Here is a 20,328-nt window from a genome sequence, read left to right as displayed (position 1 = left end):
TTATCTAGAAACTCAGCTGCTTCAAATGGCATCTCACAACACACTATTTGCACATCTTCATTACCCCTTTCAGTATACAGGGGACTGAAGCAGTCAGAGGCTGAAATCAGAATCAGCCTGTAGTTTTAAGATGGATGCTGTCAGATGTCCTGCGTCAATTTTTTCCAGGTTACACAGCCTTGTATTGCTCTCAACCAAACATTCACCCTCATACTTGCCCATGGAGGAAAACAAGGCCAGCCAGCTTCTACCAGGGACTAAAACCCCAGGGGTGACAGCATTAGAAACAAGAGAGTTAGCCTTAAGGGACTAGCCTAATTTACTCAGTAAAATCACAGCTGAAGGGATTGACTGTTTGTCCTGCTCCCCTCTACAAGCCTTTGCTCTGTTCACTATCTACCTTCTAGTATCTGCAACCGTAGCGCAGATGTTACGCTACAGCTGTCATCACACTGGTTCACACCGGCAACGAGCAAGGTGGAGTGCTTAGGGAGTATCTTTTGCCTCAGCTGAGGAAGGAGCAGTGCTGCAATTTATTTGAATTCTAGGCTTTCAATTATTCTACATGCTGCATGCCCTTTGGAGGCATGTCTCCTAGCAGGTCAACAGGAACCATCATTCACCACTTCGTATTTATCCAAGAACAGAAAGTCAGTAAGATGAGAAGGCATGAATGAAAATTTTACACAGTCTTTGCTTCTAGGAGGAAGAAGAAAGGATGTCATCTGACTTCGCAAAACCAGCAACTGCACACACACTCTGCTCGCATGCATCCTGGGGAAAGGGAAGTGAGAAATAAGCAGAAATCTTTCCCTGTCCTGACCCTCCAGATTTTTCTATTTTATTCTAAACCTTTTTGAGAGGAAACAGTGTCAACAGTCATTATGAAAATTCAAGAGCATTAGGACAATCTCGTGAAAGTACTGAAGCTGAGGGAAGCCAATACAACTTCCTCAGTGCTGACAAAAAAAAAAGCGCACATACAACAAAACTGTTTGAATATATAGTAGTACATTTCTGACCTAAACATCAAGCTGTAGCTTAATCCCAGTATTGAGAAACTAAGAGCCAAGGCCTGTGACTCAGTGGTCAGAACTACTCAGGAATATATTTACATAAATTAAAGGATAGACTGTTCCGGATTTTTTTAATGACATAAGCGTGCTATGAGTCCAGTTCCTTAAGTGCAAAATTGCATTTCATTTGTTTCGCACAAACGTCAGAATACAAGATCTAACACAACACCAAGACTTTCAACTTAAATATTTCCAAAACAGAAAGCAAAGTAAGCATTCAACATTTAGTTTGTAACTGAGCTTCTCTGCTTTTTGTGGTTGTCTAACACCCATACTACCCTAATGGTATACCTTATTTGTTAATATGAGAAACTATGTGAATTTCTTCAGTTACAATATGGTGTTAAGACAGATGATGGAAAGCATGGTCAGGTTCTTCTTGGTGAAAGACTTCCATTTCAGTGGACTTTAAAGTAGGTCCTGAATGGAATTTTCAGCATAATTTTGCAGTTGTGCTATTCCAACTGTTGTAGAAGTCCCAAACCAGAAGCAGCAATACTAAAGAATCATTAAGAAAAAACAATGGGCAAATGGTGAGAAAAAGCTGCAGAGCACTTGCAGGTAAATGAAGGCAATTGCAGTATTTTTCTCAAAGTTAAAAAAAAAAAGCACACTCTTCTGTGTTCAGAATTTAAACTGCAGAGTAAGTGTTTAAGGTAGAATTTCATACCCCTGAAAATAGGGGATTATTCTGAAGCACTTTCATTTACTGACTGTAATAACTAGCCATTTCATACAGATGCCATATTCCTTACCCACATTCTAGAATAGATTCCCTTAATGTATGCAACATAACAAAAGGACAACCCTTTTTCAAACCAATATTGCTTGCACATAGTTATTGATGAGCTCTACCAGTTTCAGAATAACAAACATCCAATTATTTAACAATATAAATATTGATTACTAAAGTTTTAATCATAAGTATAAAATCTCTATGTAAAACAACATGCCACAGCCTATCTGTACAAAGGCCAGGAAAAAGGTTCTTTTTTCTTATAACAAAGTGCTACTGCAGAACTGAGTGATTTGTTGTGGACATTTCTGAAGAAATACAGATCATTTGGCTCAGAGTATTTCCCTACAAAGAATCTAAGTTCTTCTCAGAAGATTACAAAGCAGTTAGTTTCAGGCTGCTCAATGAAAAAAAAATCTCTGGAGTTATGGCTATGCAACCAAATAAGTAAGCAAATTTTAATTTTCTCTAAACTATTTCCCAGTTTTCACTGTAACTTCAAAAGTTTCCATCTACATTTAGTCTACAAAGAGCACCATCAGATAGTACCTGTGTTACAGCTCAAGCAGTTTAAGAGGTTGATGCTCTACCTGTGGTACCTGGCCATCTGAACATTTCTAGTCCATTAGGCTTTAACAAATCTGATTTTCTGTCAAATGGATCAGGAATGAATGGCCAGGTATCTTCTCAGCAGAGAACCCCTTCTTAAATGACTCCAGCTGTAAAGCAGCACTTCTCTGTGAGCCCCCTAGGAAGTTCCAAAAGTCCTCTTTTCCCACTACCAGAGGCGTGGCATGGAGTGAAAGGGGGAAAAAACCTCTAAGGCAAGAGTGTAAGAGAGATGCAAAAACTCCCAGCTTTAGAATACCTCTTCCTTTATATACTAAGGCTACCACATCAGATTTTCCCAGACATCCTTTTTTACACCTAGACACTTTCAAGTAGAAAGAAGAGAACTTGTCCATTTATTTGGGATTCCCAGGTATGGGGCAGTCTAGAGCAAGAGCAGTATCTGACAGGCTGACTGACATACCTGAAGCCCAGAATGAGCACTCAGACCAACAGCACGTTCCGTGTATCCCTGTGCAGAGACTAGCACATCCAAACCACACTGGTTTTACAGCACATGCGTTACAGCCCGTGTTCCAGACCCCAGGAAGACACGTCAGAGCAAGAACAGAGATGTCCGACACCTCGAACCTGCAGGACAAACAGCCACAAACAGCACAGCCAGGACACACGGGCCTATGCTGCTTGTCTACACACTCACGTTGTGATATGAAATACAGGAGCCATATATACAAAGTTATAGTTGGGGAAAGATAATGACACCAGGAATGCTCCCAAATATGCCTCCATATGTTCCCAGTCAAGCTCCAATATTCTGCATTATATTGTGGTAAATATGACATTCACTCTTATACCTTTAATTTTTCCATATAAAGTATCAAGTATACCTATCTGTATGGCAAAGACAGTATTTCTGAGTTGGTCCATAACACTGCGGTGCATCAAAATCAGATTTTGAGCATTTGTTCAGCAGCTGCTAAATGAAAAAGAAAGTTTTCTGTAGCTGGTGGAAATCGCTTTTGTTTCAGGGCCTCAGAGTTAAGGGTTGGTTTTTCATTGCCATCGGAAACTTCAGTAAGTGAGGCTAAAGTAGCCAAGATTTCTTTTGTCTTCAGAGAAATATCCTTGAAGAACAGAAAAACAACCAACCATGAATATAGTATGAGGTATTATAACAGGTTTTAACATACACTTACTAAAAAAGAAAAATCAATACAGAGCAAAAAGCAAATAATTATAAACAAATAGTTAATTTTAAATAAAGACCCCATTTATTTTAAGGGAAACTTGCAACAGCCCTTCAGCCTGCTTTGTGCGATGTTGAATAAAGGGAGCACAGCCACTCCACAGGCTCCTCTCACTGGCCTGAGCTCTTTTCACTAAGTTGCTCAGTTGTGAAATGTCTAATAATCTATTAGACAGAGGAGGAAGTGAAAAAAATCATCATAAAAATCAGGCTTTACAGCTGAGAAGCCATAGCTCCGTAGGACTTTTTCAAAGGTATTGAGCAAAATAACATGCTTTGTAGAATAAAACCGGGAAACTAATTTTACTGGAAGTCCTATAATCAATATTGTTTCTGAAGTTTCTTCAGCAATGTGATTACCCAAGAGATAATATAAACCAAGTATGTCATCCTTAAAAACCCATATGAAGAATAAAAATGCTCATTTGTAATAACGCAGAGGGTAGAACAGACAGACTGATTCTCAGGGACAATCTTCCTCCTACTCCCCTCCTTCTGCCAAGATTTAGCAATAGAAGTAATTTGACTAGATTTAAAAATAAAAATAAGATATTAACCTTAATGACTTGGCTGTCTGATTTATCTGGATCTTCTGCAGATTGAACAATTAGTAGTCCAATTTCTTTGTGAAGTTTTCCCATTGTCATTGCCTCTGAGTAAGAAAAAAAAAAGCACACATTAGTATAAAACGACCATTTTCTGTGATATCTAGAAATACCTATGAATAACAAGCCAAAACAAGGAGTCCTCTTCATGACTGTCATTTGATATCTATCAGTAAAGGCAGTAACCTGACATATCAGCAGCCATGCCAGCACAGGCAAATTGTCTACCTCTAAGTGGCCCAAAGCAGATGATAAGGAGCAGCAAGATGACAAGCAACATATAAGCTTTCCTTTCAAATAGTCCCCAGTCTCCAAGTATTTAATGCAATGTTTTTCTAAAGACTCATGTGGTATCTCTGCACTCAGCTGAATGTCTCTTCCATGTAACTAATATGGATGGTTTCGAATCTCAATTGTACATTTGTTGGAAGATGAAGCATGTCTTTCCAAATTGCAACTTTCACCAGTCTTACAGGGTCTCCGTAAAACTGAAAGACAGCTTACATACTGACTTTTCAGACCCTGGATGGAAGAAGGATCAAGACTGCTTGACCTACAGCAAGGTTCAGCAATTACAATCAACTCTGGAATAAACAGCCTCTAAATACAAAATATAAAAAGCAACCAACCTTTTACTACAGGGGAAATAGTGATCTCACTATCTGCCAAATTCACATACACATCATAGAGGTCTGGTCTACTGTTCACTTCAGAATCTGTAAATCCAGCAATGTAACCTAGAGAGCAGAATTTTGGCAAGATTATAATCTTCATAACCAAAACAAAACCAAGATATTGAGGAAAATCACAGTCCTAAAGTCTGTTCTAAGAGTTTGACGTAAGACTCATTAGGCCTAGGTTGCTCTCTTGATATTGTCATTTAACAAGCGCATCCAGCAGAACGTTATGCTTCCGAGGAGCTTAAAAATCAACTTCGAAAATTGCTGTGAACATGGACGAACCATTAACACTACATGCAATATAAAAAAGTTATCGATCTGAAATTTTAAACTCTCTTCCTACCATGCTACTAAAATTATTCATTTGCAAATGAAAAAGCCACTGAACTTCCTCTTTAAAAGACTCTCCAGATAAAACCAGCAGATTTTCTTGTTTATAGCATGCCAGGTGAGGAAACTTAGAGCAGCTTTTCTCTTTGGAAGACGTTTAGTGAGTTAAAACAAGCACTGTCGGTAATGTAGTAGAAATATTGAAGATGAGTAGTCTTCTTGCTCAGTATTCTGTACAAAAAAGACTCTTAATTGTCACGTTATGTGTCAGGCTAATCTCTGCATACACCAAGGGCCTCTTTCCGGATTATGCATTAAGTACTACGCATACACAGCAAGGTGTCACACAGATCAAACTCCTACATAGCTGGTGGTAAAGTCTACCTGTGATTAGGAACCAGACACTTCACTGACAGCACTCAGAATAAAAATTTGGAACTTTAGAATTAGGAACTGGAAAAGAAAAAAATCCTAAAAATTCAGTTACTAGCTATGTGTAGAAGTTGGAGTAGCTTGTCTAAAGTGAGCTGCTTCTGTACAACAGTGACTTTCAATCCCTCTGATCACAAAAAAGTCTCAAAGCTGCTTTGCATCTGTGATTAGGGGTAGGCTGATATGGATCCACCCAGAAACACCAGATTAACTAGTTATTTTTTTTAACATACTTGCTTAGTTGATTTGCCTTTTCCTCAAGAAAATTATGTTGTTTAACTTTGAACAATAACATTAACAGCAAAGTAACCATTTTTTCCCCCCAAAGAGCAAGACCTTGCAGCAACAGAAAATGGAATTAAATTTTCTTTATATTTTTGATTAATAAATTATCACTACCTGTGCAGGCTTTTAAGGCTTCCACTTCCTCCTCATTTAGATGGACATATGAATGAAGAATTGACCAGTCTTGTCGATGCCACACTAAAGCAGGCAAAGTCCTAGAGAAATTAGATTGGTACTTGACACGCAGTAGATTTTTACTTATACTAATTAAAGTTTCACAGTATGAAATGCATGTCCTAAGAACAAACTGGTATGACTAGGTCTCATTTGGCATGCATATACATGAAGTAGAGACTTCTATCAGTGCAAGCAGAGTTCATCACTCATTCTACAGTCAAATTTCTCTTGAGTTGATGAACACGTGGTTAAAGCCTTAAGAGGAATTTAGCAGAATTTCAATAAACAGGTTTAAGAAAGATTTTTTTCCCCCAGAATATGGGCATTTCTCTTAATAAAGGTTCAAAATCTGTTGGACTTTTGGCGGTGGGTGGGGAGGTAGGGATTGACAAAGTACCTGGTAAACTCCTGGATAGCTTCTATTCTAGGATGGTACACTACAATTCTCTTCTTTAACATCAGTGCTGTATATAAGATAACTGTTTCCATTCCAAACTGAGAAACTATATCTAGAGAGGAAAATTATTTTATAGAAAAGAAATACGTGCTTTTATTATAATTTGTTTTTTGAAGAAGTTTCATCATAGCAGCAGAGATAATACTGTTAACATTATTTACTTGAAGTACACATGAAAACTGGATTATATTTTATATTGTACAAAAGAAATCAGAATAGAGACTTCTGGTATTAATTAACCTTTGATGGAACCAGCAAGATAAGCCTTCCGAGCATCAAAATCCTTGCTGAGGAAAGATCCATTCTCTTCGCTTTGGCAGATCCCCTTTGTAAGGACTGCAATGTAACTCTCCATCATTTTAACTGGACTTCCATGCTTCAAGTAGATTCTGTGTGAAAAGAAAAGAGTCTGGTATTTTGACTGCAATCAGTACCAGCAGACATGAAAAAAGAAAATCACAGTATCACAAATAGCAGTATTATTGGCAAGAATTCTTATTTTTTGCACACCTGGTTCATTTATAAAATACTAAAATAGAAGTGTTTCAAGATGCACACAAAAACATGTTTGTCTTTCAGGATAAAAAACTACCTTGTATTTTTATTTGAGTCTCCTATTTTATGAAAGAACCAACATTTACCAACATAGAAACACAGCATAAAGGTGTAAGCAGGTGTCCAGACGAAGGATTCTTTGCACACTTGGAAGGTACCTGCTTTATGAAAGAGCAACTACTACAGTAACTTCTGTTACTACATGCAGACCATATGACTAGTTAGTTTTTAATTTTTTTACCCAAGTATCATTAGACACTTTTCCCTACTCTGTTAAATGATGAAAGAAAAATATAGACGTGTCCTTGATATTCATTTAAAAAAAAAAAAAAAACAAACCACAAACCAAAACCACAAAACAACCATACACCAACAAAACCCACACACTTTTAGCTGTCTTCCAGACAGCAGAGACACACCATAACCTATTTCACAGGTTAGGGTACTTCAGGAATAGCACCAAAGCTCTCAACTATCTGTTTTCCGTATTAACTATAATACAAAGCTATGTCACATTTGAAACTCAATTATCATGTTTAAAGGAATCCATCCTGGATTTGAAAAGAAATATTAGCTGATAAATCAGCATTAATGTGTTTCACAGTGAATCTGGTATTTTGTATTTCAGTGAAAAAGAACAATCTGTTTTTCAGTGCCCTGCAGAACTGGTAAGCCCAACAGCATTCCCACGTCTGCGATACAATAACCTCACAATTGCATCCAATTAGTGGCAAAATCGCAGGGAATACTCTTGGTATCAAAAGCCAGGACGTGACTAATTTGGGAACTGAAGGAAGAGCAAAGAAAGATGCAGAGAGAGATCATGAGAACGGGGATGTGGAGGAAAGTGAGCAAATGGTACAAGGGAAGGAGAAGATGGCAGCCTGGTTGGAAGAAGGGAGAAGAGAGAGCCACAGACCTCGAGAGGCAGAGGGCTGTCATTTTCCTAGAGGAAAGGCAAAAACATCCCTGGGTGCTGTACTTAGCTCAGAGGAGTTGCAAGAGGTGTCTGCAGTAGAGATGTTGTAGAGGGATGCAAGTTGCTCACTAGACACATGGTGACCTTTGACTACACAGCACTGACCTCCTCCCAAATGTTTATACTTTTAAAAATACGTTCTCAGAGAAAATGAGTGGGTGGGTGAGTGGTGGTGGTGGTGTCTGTCTGGAGAAGACACACTGAAACTTACTGGGCCTCTGACATCCATGCAACACTTCCTGCATGAACTCAAGATAAGCTCAAATCAAAGATTTATATAAACAGAGTCACAGTTTGTAGGACTGAGTTTCCAGCAGATCATTAGATCAAATGCAAACACAACACAATGACATTTAATCTTTAGCCTTGGCAAGATCTAAACGTGCAGACAGCAGTACATCAAAACAGCTTTTATACAGACCTACACAGTATCCTAGTAAAGGCTGCATATTTCTCTGGGTTGAAGTCTTTGGCCATCAGAACAATGGAGAAGTGGGTCACCTGGGCAAGACACACAGAGAAAAATACACAGCTTATTTAATGACCCCATACAAACAGTCTTTTTCACATTATTGAACTTACTGCAGTACTTTGACAAGGTGTTTCAATTAAAAAAAAAAAAAAGTGAGCAGTAGTGGCAGATCCCAGTCACTAACTGCCGAAAAGGCCTGGTTAACAAATTTCTGATGTGACTCATTTCCATTGAGTCAGCTCTAGTACATACTATCTTTTGCTTAATCTACTCTTATAGAGTTGTTTTCCTTTTATCTCATGAGATTATTTTAAAAAGAAAGGCATTTTTCTTCCCCACAGCAGGTAGGAAACTTCCAGAATCTGTTGCCAAAGGAGGCTGTGGAGGCAGACAGCATCAATATATTTAGAGACTGGAAAAAAATTCACAGATAGCAGGCCCACAAACAGAAATACTCTTTAACTTCCTTAATCAAATGACTGTGGGCTGAGACAGTGTGAGGCTAAAAGTCTGCAGACAGTGACCAGGCTCACATGTCCTCCTTAAATAGCATCTCCCACTGCCACTGTCTAAGACAGCACTGGGACACTTTATTCCGTTTTATTTTTTTCATATCATTAAGGTTCATAGGAGATGTAAGCTTGGAGTGAGGAAACACAAGCAACATTTTGCTGTGGGCGTGAAAAATTACCACATTATCTTTCTACTTAAAAATTAGCGTGAATATGAAAAATGGAATAAACTTAACAGACAATTTAATGAACTACATAACAGGGAAAGTATAGAACATACAAGTATATTTGCAGTCTTCCAGTTACCAGAGCAGTAGAAAAGAAAGTACTTATACAACTCAACTCTTTCGAGAAAAAAGCATCAAGTTCTATATGAACAATAGTTTGGACACTATGAAAGACCCTTTGCAGAGTTTTTTTGACAAAAAAAAAAAAGAGAAAAAATTTGCTGAAGTAGAAATGCAAAGTAACTAGAAATAATGGCATGAAACAGCATTTCTATTTTAATACAAGGAATCTAAATTGGGTAATGAGTATCTCAATCCCTCTGCAATTCCATCAAATATGCATCTTGGTGAAGAACAAAATGTGGACTGGTTAGCTAGCTGGGTAAGAGCTGCATCTGTTGAGCACACAAAACCTTGAATCCCTTCCCTTCCTCACAGCATACAATGGGAAAACACTGCTTAAACTCCAGAGGAAACTCTGCAGAAGTCTTCCCTGCACTCTACTGAAAAAACAGATGACCAAGTCCTACCTTTTTCAAGGCTGGAGAATCTTGAACTTCCACAGTTGTGATGTAGAACCATGACCTTTTATACTGGCCAAATACAAACGTATGAAGCAATTTATTTTCATCTGTGAGGCAGCACTTCCGCAGCAACAGACTCCTCAGTTCAGCTGTTATGGATGGGTAACACCAAACCCACAAAGCATCTCCATTGGTGTCTTTTTCTATGGTGGAAAGATGTTCACTGTGAGAATGCCAAACAGCAGCAAGGAAGTAAATCGATGGGTTAATCAGGGTTGTTTCCTGGTATCAGATTAAAATTCCACTTTACCCTGACCCCAGACACCCAGTTCTGCCACTACGGTTGAAGCTGTAGGGCAGCACTTCTGCTACGGGTCTTATTTTTTAAGTGTTAATAAATATCCATTCTTGATTTGCTTCACGAGGTCAAAAAAGCACCAAGAGTCTGAATACACATTCTTATGAGCAAGGCACTGACCAAAGAGCGCCCAGACCAGCTAATTTATGATTTCCCGTGCTTTTCCTATTTCTGCTTTCATACCGAAACCTTAGAAGCCGCGAACCCAAGACACTTTGCCCGAGTTGTGCACGGTTTAGCTCTGCAAGAGGCAGACTGAGACGCCGGCCCCAGCGAGCCGACACCCCTCAGCACAACCACAGGCTGGCAGGCGCCCGGTCGGGACAGGCCCTGCAGCCGCTGCTCGGCAAGGCACTGCTAACCGGCACCCCCCGCCAGCCCCGAGCCCCAGCCCGGCCCTCCCAGCAGTCTCCCGCGCCACAGCCCTTCCCCAGGGCCGGGGGGACCCTTACCGATCAGTCCCACAGCCAGCAGCGGCTGCGCCTCCGGCTCCGCCATCTTCCGCCCCCGGCCCCGGCCCCGGCCCTGGCGCCTTCCGTCCGCCGCAAGCTCCGCCCCTTTCCCCGCCCCCTCATCCCCGGGCCCACCCCCTCACACCCCCTCGGCCGCCATTTGCTCGGCGCTCCCGCGCGGGCGGTAGCTCCCTCACACCCTCTGTGGTACCTGCCCGCCTGTTTTCCAGCAGTAACTGGGGAAAAAAAACAAACCACCTTTTGAAAAAAATACCGTTTTCATCGCCATTATTATTTCGCTTTGTAAGCCGCAGGGGACAGTTTACGTGGAGTGTTACACAGAAGGAGATGGCTTTGCTGGCAACCGCATCCCAGAGTCACGGCCAGACTGTATGGAATTAAGCCCAAAATCCAGGCTGCCCCAGTGCTGCTACTGGGCTGGTTTGTGCCTGAAACGCGGCCTGAGTAAGGTGAGGAATATTCATAAAGCGTAACAGCTGTTCCTGAGTAACTCCATGCATCAAGTTTATCTGAGAAACATGAGGAGTCAGACCATAAGAGCTGCTCCTGACATAAAGTTGTCTTGATTCAAGCCTGGAGGGCTTTCGGGAACTTCAGAGAGATTTAAAAAAAAAAGCAGAGCAGGCTTCCAGATAGCAAATGCTGCTATGAAACAGCAATAAATATCAGGCAACACACCCACGGTCCCCTGTCAGAGCAGATGCCCCCCAGAGAAGGCTGCCAGCCCTTAGGGTAGGCACTGGCTCCAGTGACATGGTGCAGGTGGCCTGCAGATGCTGGGGAGCTACCACCCAGACCTGGGCGGTGTCTCTCATCTGACAGACTTTTAAATTAATTTTATGAAGACAAGACTTGTTCAGCACTATGAATAGCTTAATGAAGAGTCTACTGAATGTATCACCGTGGTTTGAAACAGGAACAACTAGGCTGCCAGAGACAGTTCAGAATGCAGACCGTACTAAAATACCATCATATAAATCAATAGCGTGGCCTGATGGAGAACACAGTGTACGATACCCGTCACCGGATCTCACAGAGGTACCAAGGACACAAGGACATGGAGAAACTCCCAAGTGAAGAGAGCCTGAAAAGCAAAGTTGGACTTTTTTTTCCTCCATTTTTTTCACTCTGGAATGGAGGCTCATGCAATAGTGTGAAAACACATCAGTGTTACATGGATACGCTGATGGTGCTTGAAGCTTCCATACAGTGACTGCGTCTTCTTAGTCTTAACTATTTTTTTGTTTAGCAATAAACTGTGATTACAAGCCAACATTAAATTTTTTGAATGTGTTGTAATAATGGTTACGAACCTTTCTAGTAGGCATGGTTAATATGAACAGTATGCAAAAAGAAGCTAAGCAACAAGCATACAGAAAGAAATGTATCAAAACAGAAATTCAAAATACAAGAACAGGCTGTCTTTAGTCATCATAAACAGACTTCCTCTCCATCTACCTACATATTTTTTGAAAAATCATACTTCGATATACTTAAGAAATCAGTGTGAGACAGCCAGGTCTGCAGAGGTTCACAGCTAGTCACGATGTCATCAGTGACCCAGCTGCAGAGGGGCGCATTTCTGCTGAAAGACTGAAAAGCAATGTTCAACGCTTACATGGAGACACAGTAGTCTGGTGTTTACTCATCCAAAATATCCCATTAGTCACACATTCCCTTGCTAATGTTCCACTGCTTTTGTTGCTGCTGTTATGGGATTTTTGTGTCTAATTCACACATCTTTGTACAGCTTCCACTGTCTCTCCATGTGCCAATAGAAATTTTCACATCAGTGGTTTTGAAAAACACATGCTGGCACTGTAAGTTATCACATGTACACTCATATGAATATTACTCTTAAGACTTAAGGGAACAGTTGTGTTCCTCCGATAGTTTCCCAAATTTTTAAGATTAAGAACAAAATCTGCAGCTGATGACTACATGCACCCACAGGGCCTTTCTGCAAGTTGTCAAGTGCACCCAAGTACACTTTCTGAACCAGCTGAACGAGTTGTCAAGAGCAAAGGCTCAGCATACATGACACCTGCTTTGCGAAAATATTCTTCAGCATTAAATTTAATTAATTCAAAGCCTTAAGGCTAAGTTAGCCAAACGGCTTCGTGGAACTCCACAAGCTAGCTCCCTGACTGGGAGGGCTGCCGCCACCCCTGAGGGTCTGATCGAGCCAGGGCCTGCCCCGAGCTGACGGCTACGGGGGGCTGGCGGCCCCCAGACAGGCCGCTGTGACCGGCCCTGCCTCTGTGGCAAACGTAACCGGGTTCCTGCCCTGTAACCCCTCCGTGCCCGAGCCTCCGCCGGGATGCCCGGCACAGCGCGGGATGTCACTTGGGCACTAACAGCGGGAACCAGCCGCGGCGGACACACCCCGCCGGGACCTCCCAGCTGGCCAGGCCCAACCCCGGTAAGGCCGCGCTCGCCGGGGCCGCGGCCTCCTCAGGATCGCCTCACGCTCCCGCCGCCGCCGCCAGCCGCCCCGCCCGCGCGCCAGGAGCCGCTTCCGCTTCCGGCGACGTCAGCGCGCGCGGGTGACGGGCCGCCCCTCCCTTTCCGGCCTCGCAGGCTGCCTGGCTGGAGCACGGAGCGAGCCGCCGCCGCCGCCCTGTGAGGAGAGGCCGCCGCCATCATGCCGGTGTACTTCCAGCGGCCCGAGAATGCCCTGAAGCGGGCGAACGGTCAGTGCTGGCCGCCCCTTCCCACCCTCTGTCCCCCTCCCCTGCCCCGCCGGTTCGCCTCCTGCTCCCCCCGCATGGAGGGCAGCGTGCGCCGCGCCGCTCTCCGCTCCCTGCGGCCGCGCCGGGCTGTGCCCGCCCCTGGGACCCCTCAGCCGGCCTCGCGGCGCGGGGCCTCGGCCGGCGCCTGCCTGGCGCTGAGGAGAGGCCTCCCGGGAGCGGCGCGGCGCCGCCTTGCTGTGAGGAAATGGCCGAGGCCTGCCGGCGTCGGCCGCGCCGCATGGCGGAGGCGAGGCCCGGGCGGCCGCGGGGAGCGGGCCCGGCCCGGCTCCGCCTCCCTCTCCCCGGTGGGGCCCCCGGCCGCCGGCGGGTGGAGGCGGTGGGCAGGCTCTGGGCGAAGGGGGGGTTGCGGCGGCGGGGGCTGTTGCGCCGAGGGCAGCGCGGCCCGGGCCCCGTGGCCCCTCAGCCTGCGGCCCTTCGCCCGCGGGAGCCGCGGCAAAGCCGGCGCCCTGCCCACCGCCGCGAAGGGGCTCTGCGCTGGCCGGGGGCTTGGCGTGAGGCGTCCGGCCCGGATCTCTCACCTCCTCTGGAATGACTTCAAAACTGGTCTGATCCCGGGCCCTGTGGGCTTCGTATTTAGTAGTTCCATCCTTCATGTCACTCTGGTGAGAATGCAAATGATTAAACTTCTTAAAGGTTGCACAAGCTGATGCCTGAGTTTGCCCCTGGAATAGAAACCACTGTGCTGTAGCTGTCATTTGCTGACTGCCACATATAAAGCTGGACTGGTTATACTTATCAGCTGTCTCCTTTCAGACTAAATATATGGCTTTGACACTTCTTTTTTTATAGTATGCTATTTTAAGCACTTAGCAAGATCATTTAGACCCTTCATTGTCACAGGTCTGATGACACTTGAAGACATCCAAATATTACAGATGATGTACGGGTCTTGAAATGACAGCTGAAGAGTCTGCGTAGACTGGGGGCTGTACATAATTCAAGCACTTGATATTTTAACAAGAAAATACAAATAAAGTAGTGCACGTTTTCAAGATTTCTAATCTGAAATTCATTGTAAAAATCATTCCCACAAAGATGAAAAGATAAAAGGTAAAATGGGCTTCGGTCAACTTCCAAAGATGAAGTTGTATTTTAGCAGTCCTTTTACTGGAAAACATGCACATGCCATGGTTAATTAAAAGTCAGAATTGTTGGGTAGAGTAAGTTATACTTAACTTGGTGAGCAAGTCACACTGCTGGAATATTGACCTTAAACTGTTTAACATTTTATCATTGCTGTCATGGTATTGAAGAGCGGCTTTAAATTGAGATCTCTTGCACTGCTGCAAGTCTGCTACATTCTGAGGAACTGAAGGAGTGGAGTAGTATAATAAAGGGTGAGATGTCATACCTAAGGCAGATTGTATGTTGCAGGAAGCAGTTTAATGTTAAACTGACATTTCAAATTGGAACATTCAGTGCAGTTTCCAGAGTTTCAGTATTTGTATTTTATACATAAGGCTTAAGCGAGCATTTAGGAGCACTTAATGCTTTGGGTTCTCAGTGACCTCAACATACATAGGTGGTGTTTGGAAAGAATAGCTTGAATGATTGTCAGTATGTACAGATATGTAAGAAAGGCTGTTTTTCCTTATAAATGATAAATGTAGGTCAAAGCCAACGCTTAGCTATCCTTAATATCTGTCATTGCTTTGTAGTCAAGGATGTAATGCAACTTTTGGGAGTGTTTTATTGTTGCAGATACTGAGTTTGCTCTCTGCTACAGATATTGGATAACATCTTTGTCACCTTCTGTAAGGATGTACATTTTCTGAGATTGAACATATAGATTAATTTGGGATTTTGGGTTAGCACCAGATGAGTTGTCAGTGGGTGTCAGCTAGTCCTTGTCCCCTCAGAGCTTCAGTTGCTGTTTTGGATACCTTTTATCATTTTAAGTGGTATAACAAAAAAAAAAAAAGAAAAAAATTTAATTCTGACACCTATTCAGGGGCTAAGGCTTTCTATTTTATCTGTTACAAGTCTTTGTTTCCATCATTTGCAGTTTCTACTGCCAGGCATGGTGATGTGTACTGTATTTGACTCTCTTCAGGTTCACTTTATGTGGGCTTTTACTACAGTATCTGTTAAATTAGCCTTAAGTATTTAACGTACTTGTAAGAACTTGCTTGACCAGAGTTAATTAAAAGTTTCAAGACAATATGAATTAATTTTGTGCTTTGTCCAGTTGGTTATAGATCACTGAGAGTTGTGGTTGGAGTGGCCTGGCATTGTTGCAAGATTAAACTTGCCTTTCAAGTTTATTTTCATAAATAAAAAATTGTAAAGCTGAGCAGTAATTGTCTCAAAAGCAGCACTTGGGATAGAGTAACAGTGCAAATTATGGGATGGAGGATAGCTTTATTGAACTTCACTCAGTGAGTAAAAAAATACTGCTGAATACTGTCACGCTGTAATCTTAATTATCTTTGGATGTAACAGTATGTTTTTTCTAACTTGCTTGCCTTACGCAAGCTCGTTATTTACATAAACTAAGCCCTGAATACATGCTGTTGTGGTCCTTAAACTAAACTTACACTACTGCTTTCAAAATACATCTTTTAGCCATCTTTAACATTGAATCTAAGATTCCAAAACCTAGAACCTCTGATGTCTGAGCACCTTGAGCAGGCCCCTGCTTTAATCCTGCCTTTATTTCTTCAGCTATGTAGTGATTTCCAAATTACTCCATGGGAAGTACTGATGCCACCCCGCAGCCTTTAAGAATATAGACATTTCCTTTTAGCTGTACTCAACTTCTCTGTCTTTTAAACCTGTTTGCTTCTCATTCTCAGTGCTCTTTTGTCTTGCCTTTCTGCAGTTATGAGTACATTTAGAGTAGGGCCTGTCTGTATGCTGGTGGCTGGCTGTGCTGCTTTGGTATTTGCTCATGGATGGTTTGCTGTATTTTGTACTGAGCAGAACAGTGGTATATGTGGTATATCATAGATGGGAACTGCTGTGTGCTGAGAGATCCTGTTAGTAACAGCAGCTGCTTAGGAAATGAATAAATGGGGCACTGGTTTAAAAAATGTCTGACCCTTCAGTTGGACTATAGCAGCTTTAGTGTAACTGTGCTATAAACAGAATCTCTAGACTGTTTAGAGTTTTTTAAAAAAAATCCTAACAGCATTTCTTGGCTTGAGGGCAGAACTTTTTTTTAAGTCACATTCGTGGAATGGCTTGCAGCTTGTTGAATGATATTGATAGGTGCTGTACTACAAGCCTCATGGTGTGTATTTGTTGTCCTTCTTGATGAAACTGGCTTTAAAACTGGATGTGTGTGCTTTATTGATATGTAAGAAGTGCCCAGTCATGCCTTGATGAATGGAGAAACAACGCTACTATCCTGAAATGTTCATGTTAATGGAGAGGTCTGCGTTTGCCAGTTATGTCATTGAAAGACTGCCACTGCAGTTGCATCTGCCAGATTTTTTTATATGGCCAGCTAAATCAAACCATCAATGAACTTTGGTTAGAGTTGATTAAATTCTGAAAGTTTACAGTGTTAAGCATAAAAACATGCATCTTCTGGTTTGCAAGTCTTTTGCTAATTGGATTTTACTTTCAGAATTCCTTGAGGTTGGCAAAAAACAGCCTGCCCTTGATGTTCTCTATGATGTTATGAAAAGTAAAAAACACCGAACATGGCAGAAAATCCACGAGCCGATTATGCTGAAGTACCTGGAACTCTGTGTGGATCTCCGCAAGAGTCACCTGGCCAAAGAAGGACTGTACCAGTACAAGAATATTTGCCAGCAGGTATGGCCTTGGATTTTTTTTTTTTTTAATTTGTAGCAAGCGTAGTATGTATCAGCTGATATGATCTTGGGTTGGTCTTGACTTAGAATTAACCTGCCTTTTAGATGTTCCTAGTTTTGTAGCATTTACATTTCAAATATTTGCTGCCTATTGTGGGTGGAAACATCTTCCCATTTTTTACCTTTGATGTAGGTGAACATCAAATCTTTGGAGGATGTTGTTCGAGCCTATTTAAAATTAGCTGAAGAAAAAACAGAAGCGGCTAAGGAAGAATCCCAGCAGATGGTACTGGACATAGAAGACTTAGATAACATTCAAACTCCAGAAAGGTAAGTGGCCTGTTTTTAAAATGTAGCAATTCACACCAAAGTGTCCTTATTTTCATGAAGGATGTTGTCAATTCAGAGAAGTGAGATGTAAAGATGTTGAAATGAATACTAGTGGGTGTTTTAGAGGTTCTAAAGGTAGGAAAAAAAATAGGAATGGTATTTTGCATTGAATAAAATCCTAAGTCCAAGTAAAGAAAAGTAAGTAGTAAAGAATAGAAAACATAGGTACAGTGGAAGCAGTTCTGGGAGTTTAGTCACTGTTTTCTAGGGTCCACTGAGATTGCATCTGTAATGGTATTGGAGAGTTTATTACTGAAAGCTGCTCACTATCAGTTGATGTACAAATGCCATTAATTATATTAGACCAATTTAATTCTTGTATGTGATAACCCCCAGCCTTTCTGACCGCATTGTGCATGTGCACACGAAAGGTAACGTTACTTTATACTTGCCTGGGTAACTGAAGAGATAATAGAAGAAAGGGCACAGAAAATAAATTCAGAGTGTTACAGTTTATTGGATGGATAATGAGAACGTAGAAGGAATGGGAAAAACAATCAGTAAATATATCTGCTTTAGATTGTGTATAGACCTTCACTTAGAGTTGAAAACATTGCTGGTGACTAAAAAGAAAGTTTCAGCGAGTAGGGAAGTGTCTGAGTAGACAGTGATATTTGAGTCGAATAACAGTGTGCATAGAAGAGGAAAGGTGAAAATCCTGGGATTAGTTTCCTTTGTGAAGGATGCAAAAGCTCCTGATGTCTCTTATATCTGGAGCTTGTACATGTCAGCCGTGTATGCAGGGAGCAAAGTTTGAAACTTTACAGCAAGAAAAGTTACCTGCATCCTTTAAAGAAAAAGGGAGAAGTCTGAGGGACCAGTTCCAAAATAAGCAACAGACTGTTCAGCAGCAATTAGCTGTTCAGATTCGTGCAGTCTCACCTTAGATCTTGATAAGAAATATTGGTGAGAATTGTGGGGAATAAAACACTACTTTTTTTTTTTTTTTTCCCTTACTCTCCTACCCTGACTAGTGTACTTTTGAGTGCTGTAAGTGGAGAAGACACCCAGGATCGTACTGACCGACTGCTTTTGACACCCTGGGTTAAATTTCTGTGGGAGTCATATAGACAATGTTTGGATCTTCTCCGAAATAATTCTCGAGTGGAACGCCTGTACCATGATATTGCACAGCAAGGTATGTCAAAGAGATGGAAACTCAGTGAGTTTAATGACTATAATGAGATCTAGGACTTCTGTGTCACACATCCTGTAAAACTAGAAAATTAAAGGTTATTTCTATTTGGATATTGCTTCAGAGTCGGAAATACATTTATCTCTTAAGCATATGTATGTACACACACTGTTCTTAAAATTACGGAGATTTCTTAAAATTACTGAGGTTTCTGGGTGCCAATCTTTTCTTGTAACAGAACTTGCAAGGAGGAAGTTATTTATTCGTGGACATATTGAGAATTACTGGTGCTGTATCTTTATTTTTTCTGACTTGCTGATCAAAATTAGTTATGTTTATTCAGAATGGCAAATGTGTCTTCCATTAATGTATTCTGTGTCAGCTAACTTCAAAAACTAGTGTACACAAAAGGGTACTGTAAAATTATGATACACTATCAATTTTGACACAGATGTAACTGAGCAAAATATAATGCAGAAGGTAATAGGAAAAAATCTAGTCTAATTCTTTCTGGCATTAGTCTGCAAAAATTGACTTTATAAGAATGAATACTCACATGTTAATCTTTTCTTAAGGGTGAGAGATGAGTGGAAAAATGTTTTCCTTTGTTTGTATAACTTAGGGCTCTGTATTTTTGAAAAAAAGATCTGTTAGATTTTTAACTCTGCATCCAAATTGTGCAAGTACATTAGGAAAGATGACTGTCAGATGAGTTCTAGGTGCTTTAGTGTATTTAAGCCTTTGTGCTACAGTGTTGAGGCTTCCTTTTGTGCCTGTTTCTGGTTGGTAGAGATACTTTAGAATTTTCAGAGTGACAGTGGCAAAACAAAACCAGATTTTTAAGAGGAGCTATGGGATCAAAGACAATTTTTTTTTCCGTGTCCTTTCCAGTCATTTGAAAGCCTCATTTAGCTTTACCATATTTAGACGACTTGAGAATTTTTCCCACATTTTACAAAGCCAAAACCTGAATTCATGCTATTCACAGAATTTTATTTGCACTTAGTTCAAAAGAAAAGCTAGAATCACTGCTTAAATTGGAACATTTTTAAAGAGACTCTAAGGATTCCTTTGCTCCTTAAGCTTAATTATGTAGAAGCATCTTCATTTTTTGAGGTCAAGATGGAAGTGCTCTGCTCTGTCACTTACTCATTATGTGTGACAGTTAGATTGCATTTTGTTTGATATGTCTTTGGACTGTAAATGAAGATTCTTTAAACGTACTGATTTACATATTTTAATCCCTTTTAGAACTACCCTGAAGTCACCATTAGTGAACATTCTTAATTTATATTGTTCATTTTTGCAGCTTTTAAATTCTGCCTGCAGTACACGCGTAAAGCTGAGTTCCGTAAACTCTGTGATAACTTGCGAATGCATCTGGGGCAGATCCAGCGTCATCATAACCAAAGCACAGCAATCAACCTCAACAATCCTGACAGTCAGTCGATGCACTTGGAGACCAGGCTTGTGCAACTTGACAGTGCTATTAGCATGGAGCTGTGGCAGGTATGCAGCAGGGCTCCTGTAATCACACTGTAGTCGACAGCTTTTCCAGAATCTGTCCCATGCAGATCATGTTTCATAGTATATAC

At 41.5% G+C, this 20,328-nt stretch overlaps 2 protein-coding genes across 4 annotated transcripts in view; one reads left to right on the top strand and one right to left on the bottom strand.

Annotated features, from left to right (window-relative positions):
- Positions 1-1,130: 1,130 nt before the first annotated feature.
- Positions 1,131-10,746, bottom strand: DENND10 (DENN domain containing 10). 3 transcript variants are annotated; one of them, XR_012624040.1, is made up of 10 exons: positions 10,674-10,746; positions 9,870-10,066; positions 8,550-8,629; positions 6,835-6,983; positions 6,535-6,646; positions 6,075-6,175; positions 4,863-4,970; positions 4,186-4,280; positions 2,846-3,506; positions 1,131-1,574 (listed from the first exon to the last, which is right to left on the bottom strand). XR_012624040.1 is itself a non-coding variant. In XM_074831389.1 (9 exons), the coding sequence occupies exons 1-9, from the start codon at positions 10,717-10,719 to the stop codon at positions 3,330-3,332; spliced, it is 1,065 nt and encodes a 354-aa protein (XP_074687490.1). In that variant the 5' UTR covers positions 10,720-10,746; the 3' UTR covers positions 1,131-3,329. The 3 variants fall into 3 exon arrangements, 1 of the variants encoding a protein (XP_074687490.1); XR_012624041.1 differs by having other exon boundaries at positions 1,131-3,012; positions 3,270-3,506; XM_074831389.1 differs by having other exon boundaries at positions 1,131-3,506.
- Positions 10,747-13,248: 2,502 nt separating this feature from the next.
- EIF3A (eukaryotic translation initiation factor 3 subunit A) overlaps positions 13,249-20,328 on the top strand; it is a 33,581-nt gene continuing 26,501 nt past the window's right edge. Inside the window, exons 1-5 of the mRNA XM_074831388.1 lie at positions 13,249-13,387; positions 17,019-17,209; positions 17,402-17,538; positions 18,573-18,736; positions 20,043-20,242. Coding sequence (XP_074687489.1) covers positions 13,339-13,387; positions 17,019-17,209; positions 17,402-17,538; positions 18,573-18,736; positions 20,043-20,242 — 741 coding nt within the window. The 5' untranslated portion in view covers positions 13,249-13,338. The remainder of the gene's footprint in view (positions 13,388-17,018; positions 17,210-17,401; positions 17,539-18,572; positions 18,737-20,042; positions 20,243-20,328) is intronic.

This window comes from Strix aluco, chromosome 7 (genome assembly GCF_031877795.1).
Source record: "Strix aluco isolate bStrAlu1 chromosome 7, bStrAlu1.hap1, whole genome shotgun sequence".
NCBI classification, from domain to species: domain Eukaryota; kingdom Metazoa; phylum Chordata; class Aves; order Strigiformes; family Strigidae; genus Strix; species Strix aluco.
The sequence above is the reverse complement of the archived record's forward strand: the minus strand, read 5'-3'. Positions and strand labels throughout refer to the sequence as shown.

Bases quoted from the DNA above. Each gene is read 5' to 3' on its own strand.
- DENND10 (XM_074831389.1), bottom strand. From the start codon at position 10,719: ATGGCGGAGCCGGAGGCGCAGCCGCTGCTGGCTGTGGGACTGATCG. The intron at 6,647-6,834 runs GTTAATTAATAC...TTTCCTCTCTAG, and splicing joins TCTTGCTGGTTCCATCAAAG to ATATAGTTTCTCAGTTTGGA. The intron at 4,971-6,074 runs GTAGTGATAATT...TCTGCTCTCTAG, and splicing joins AGCCTTAAAAGCCTGCACAG to GTTACATTGCTGGATTTACA.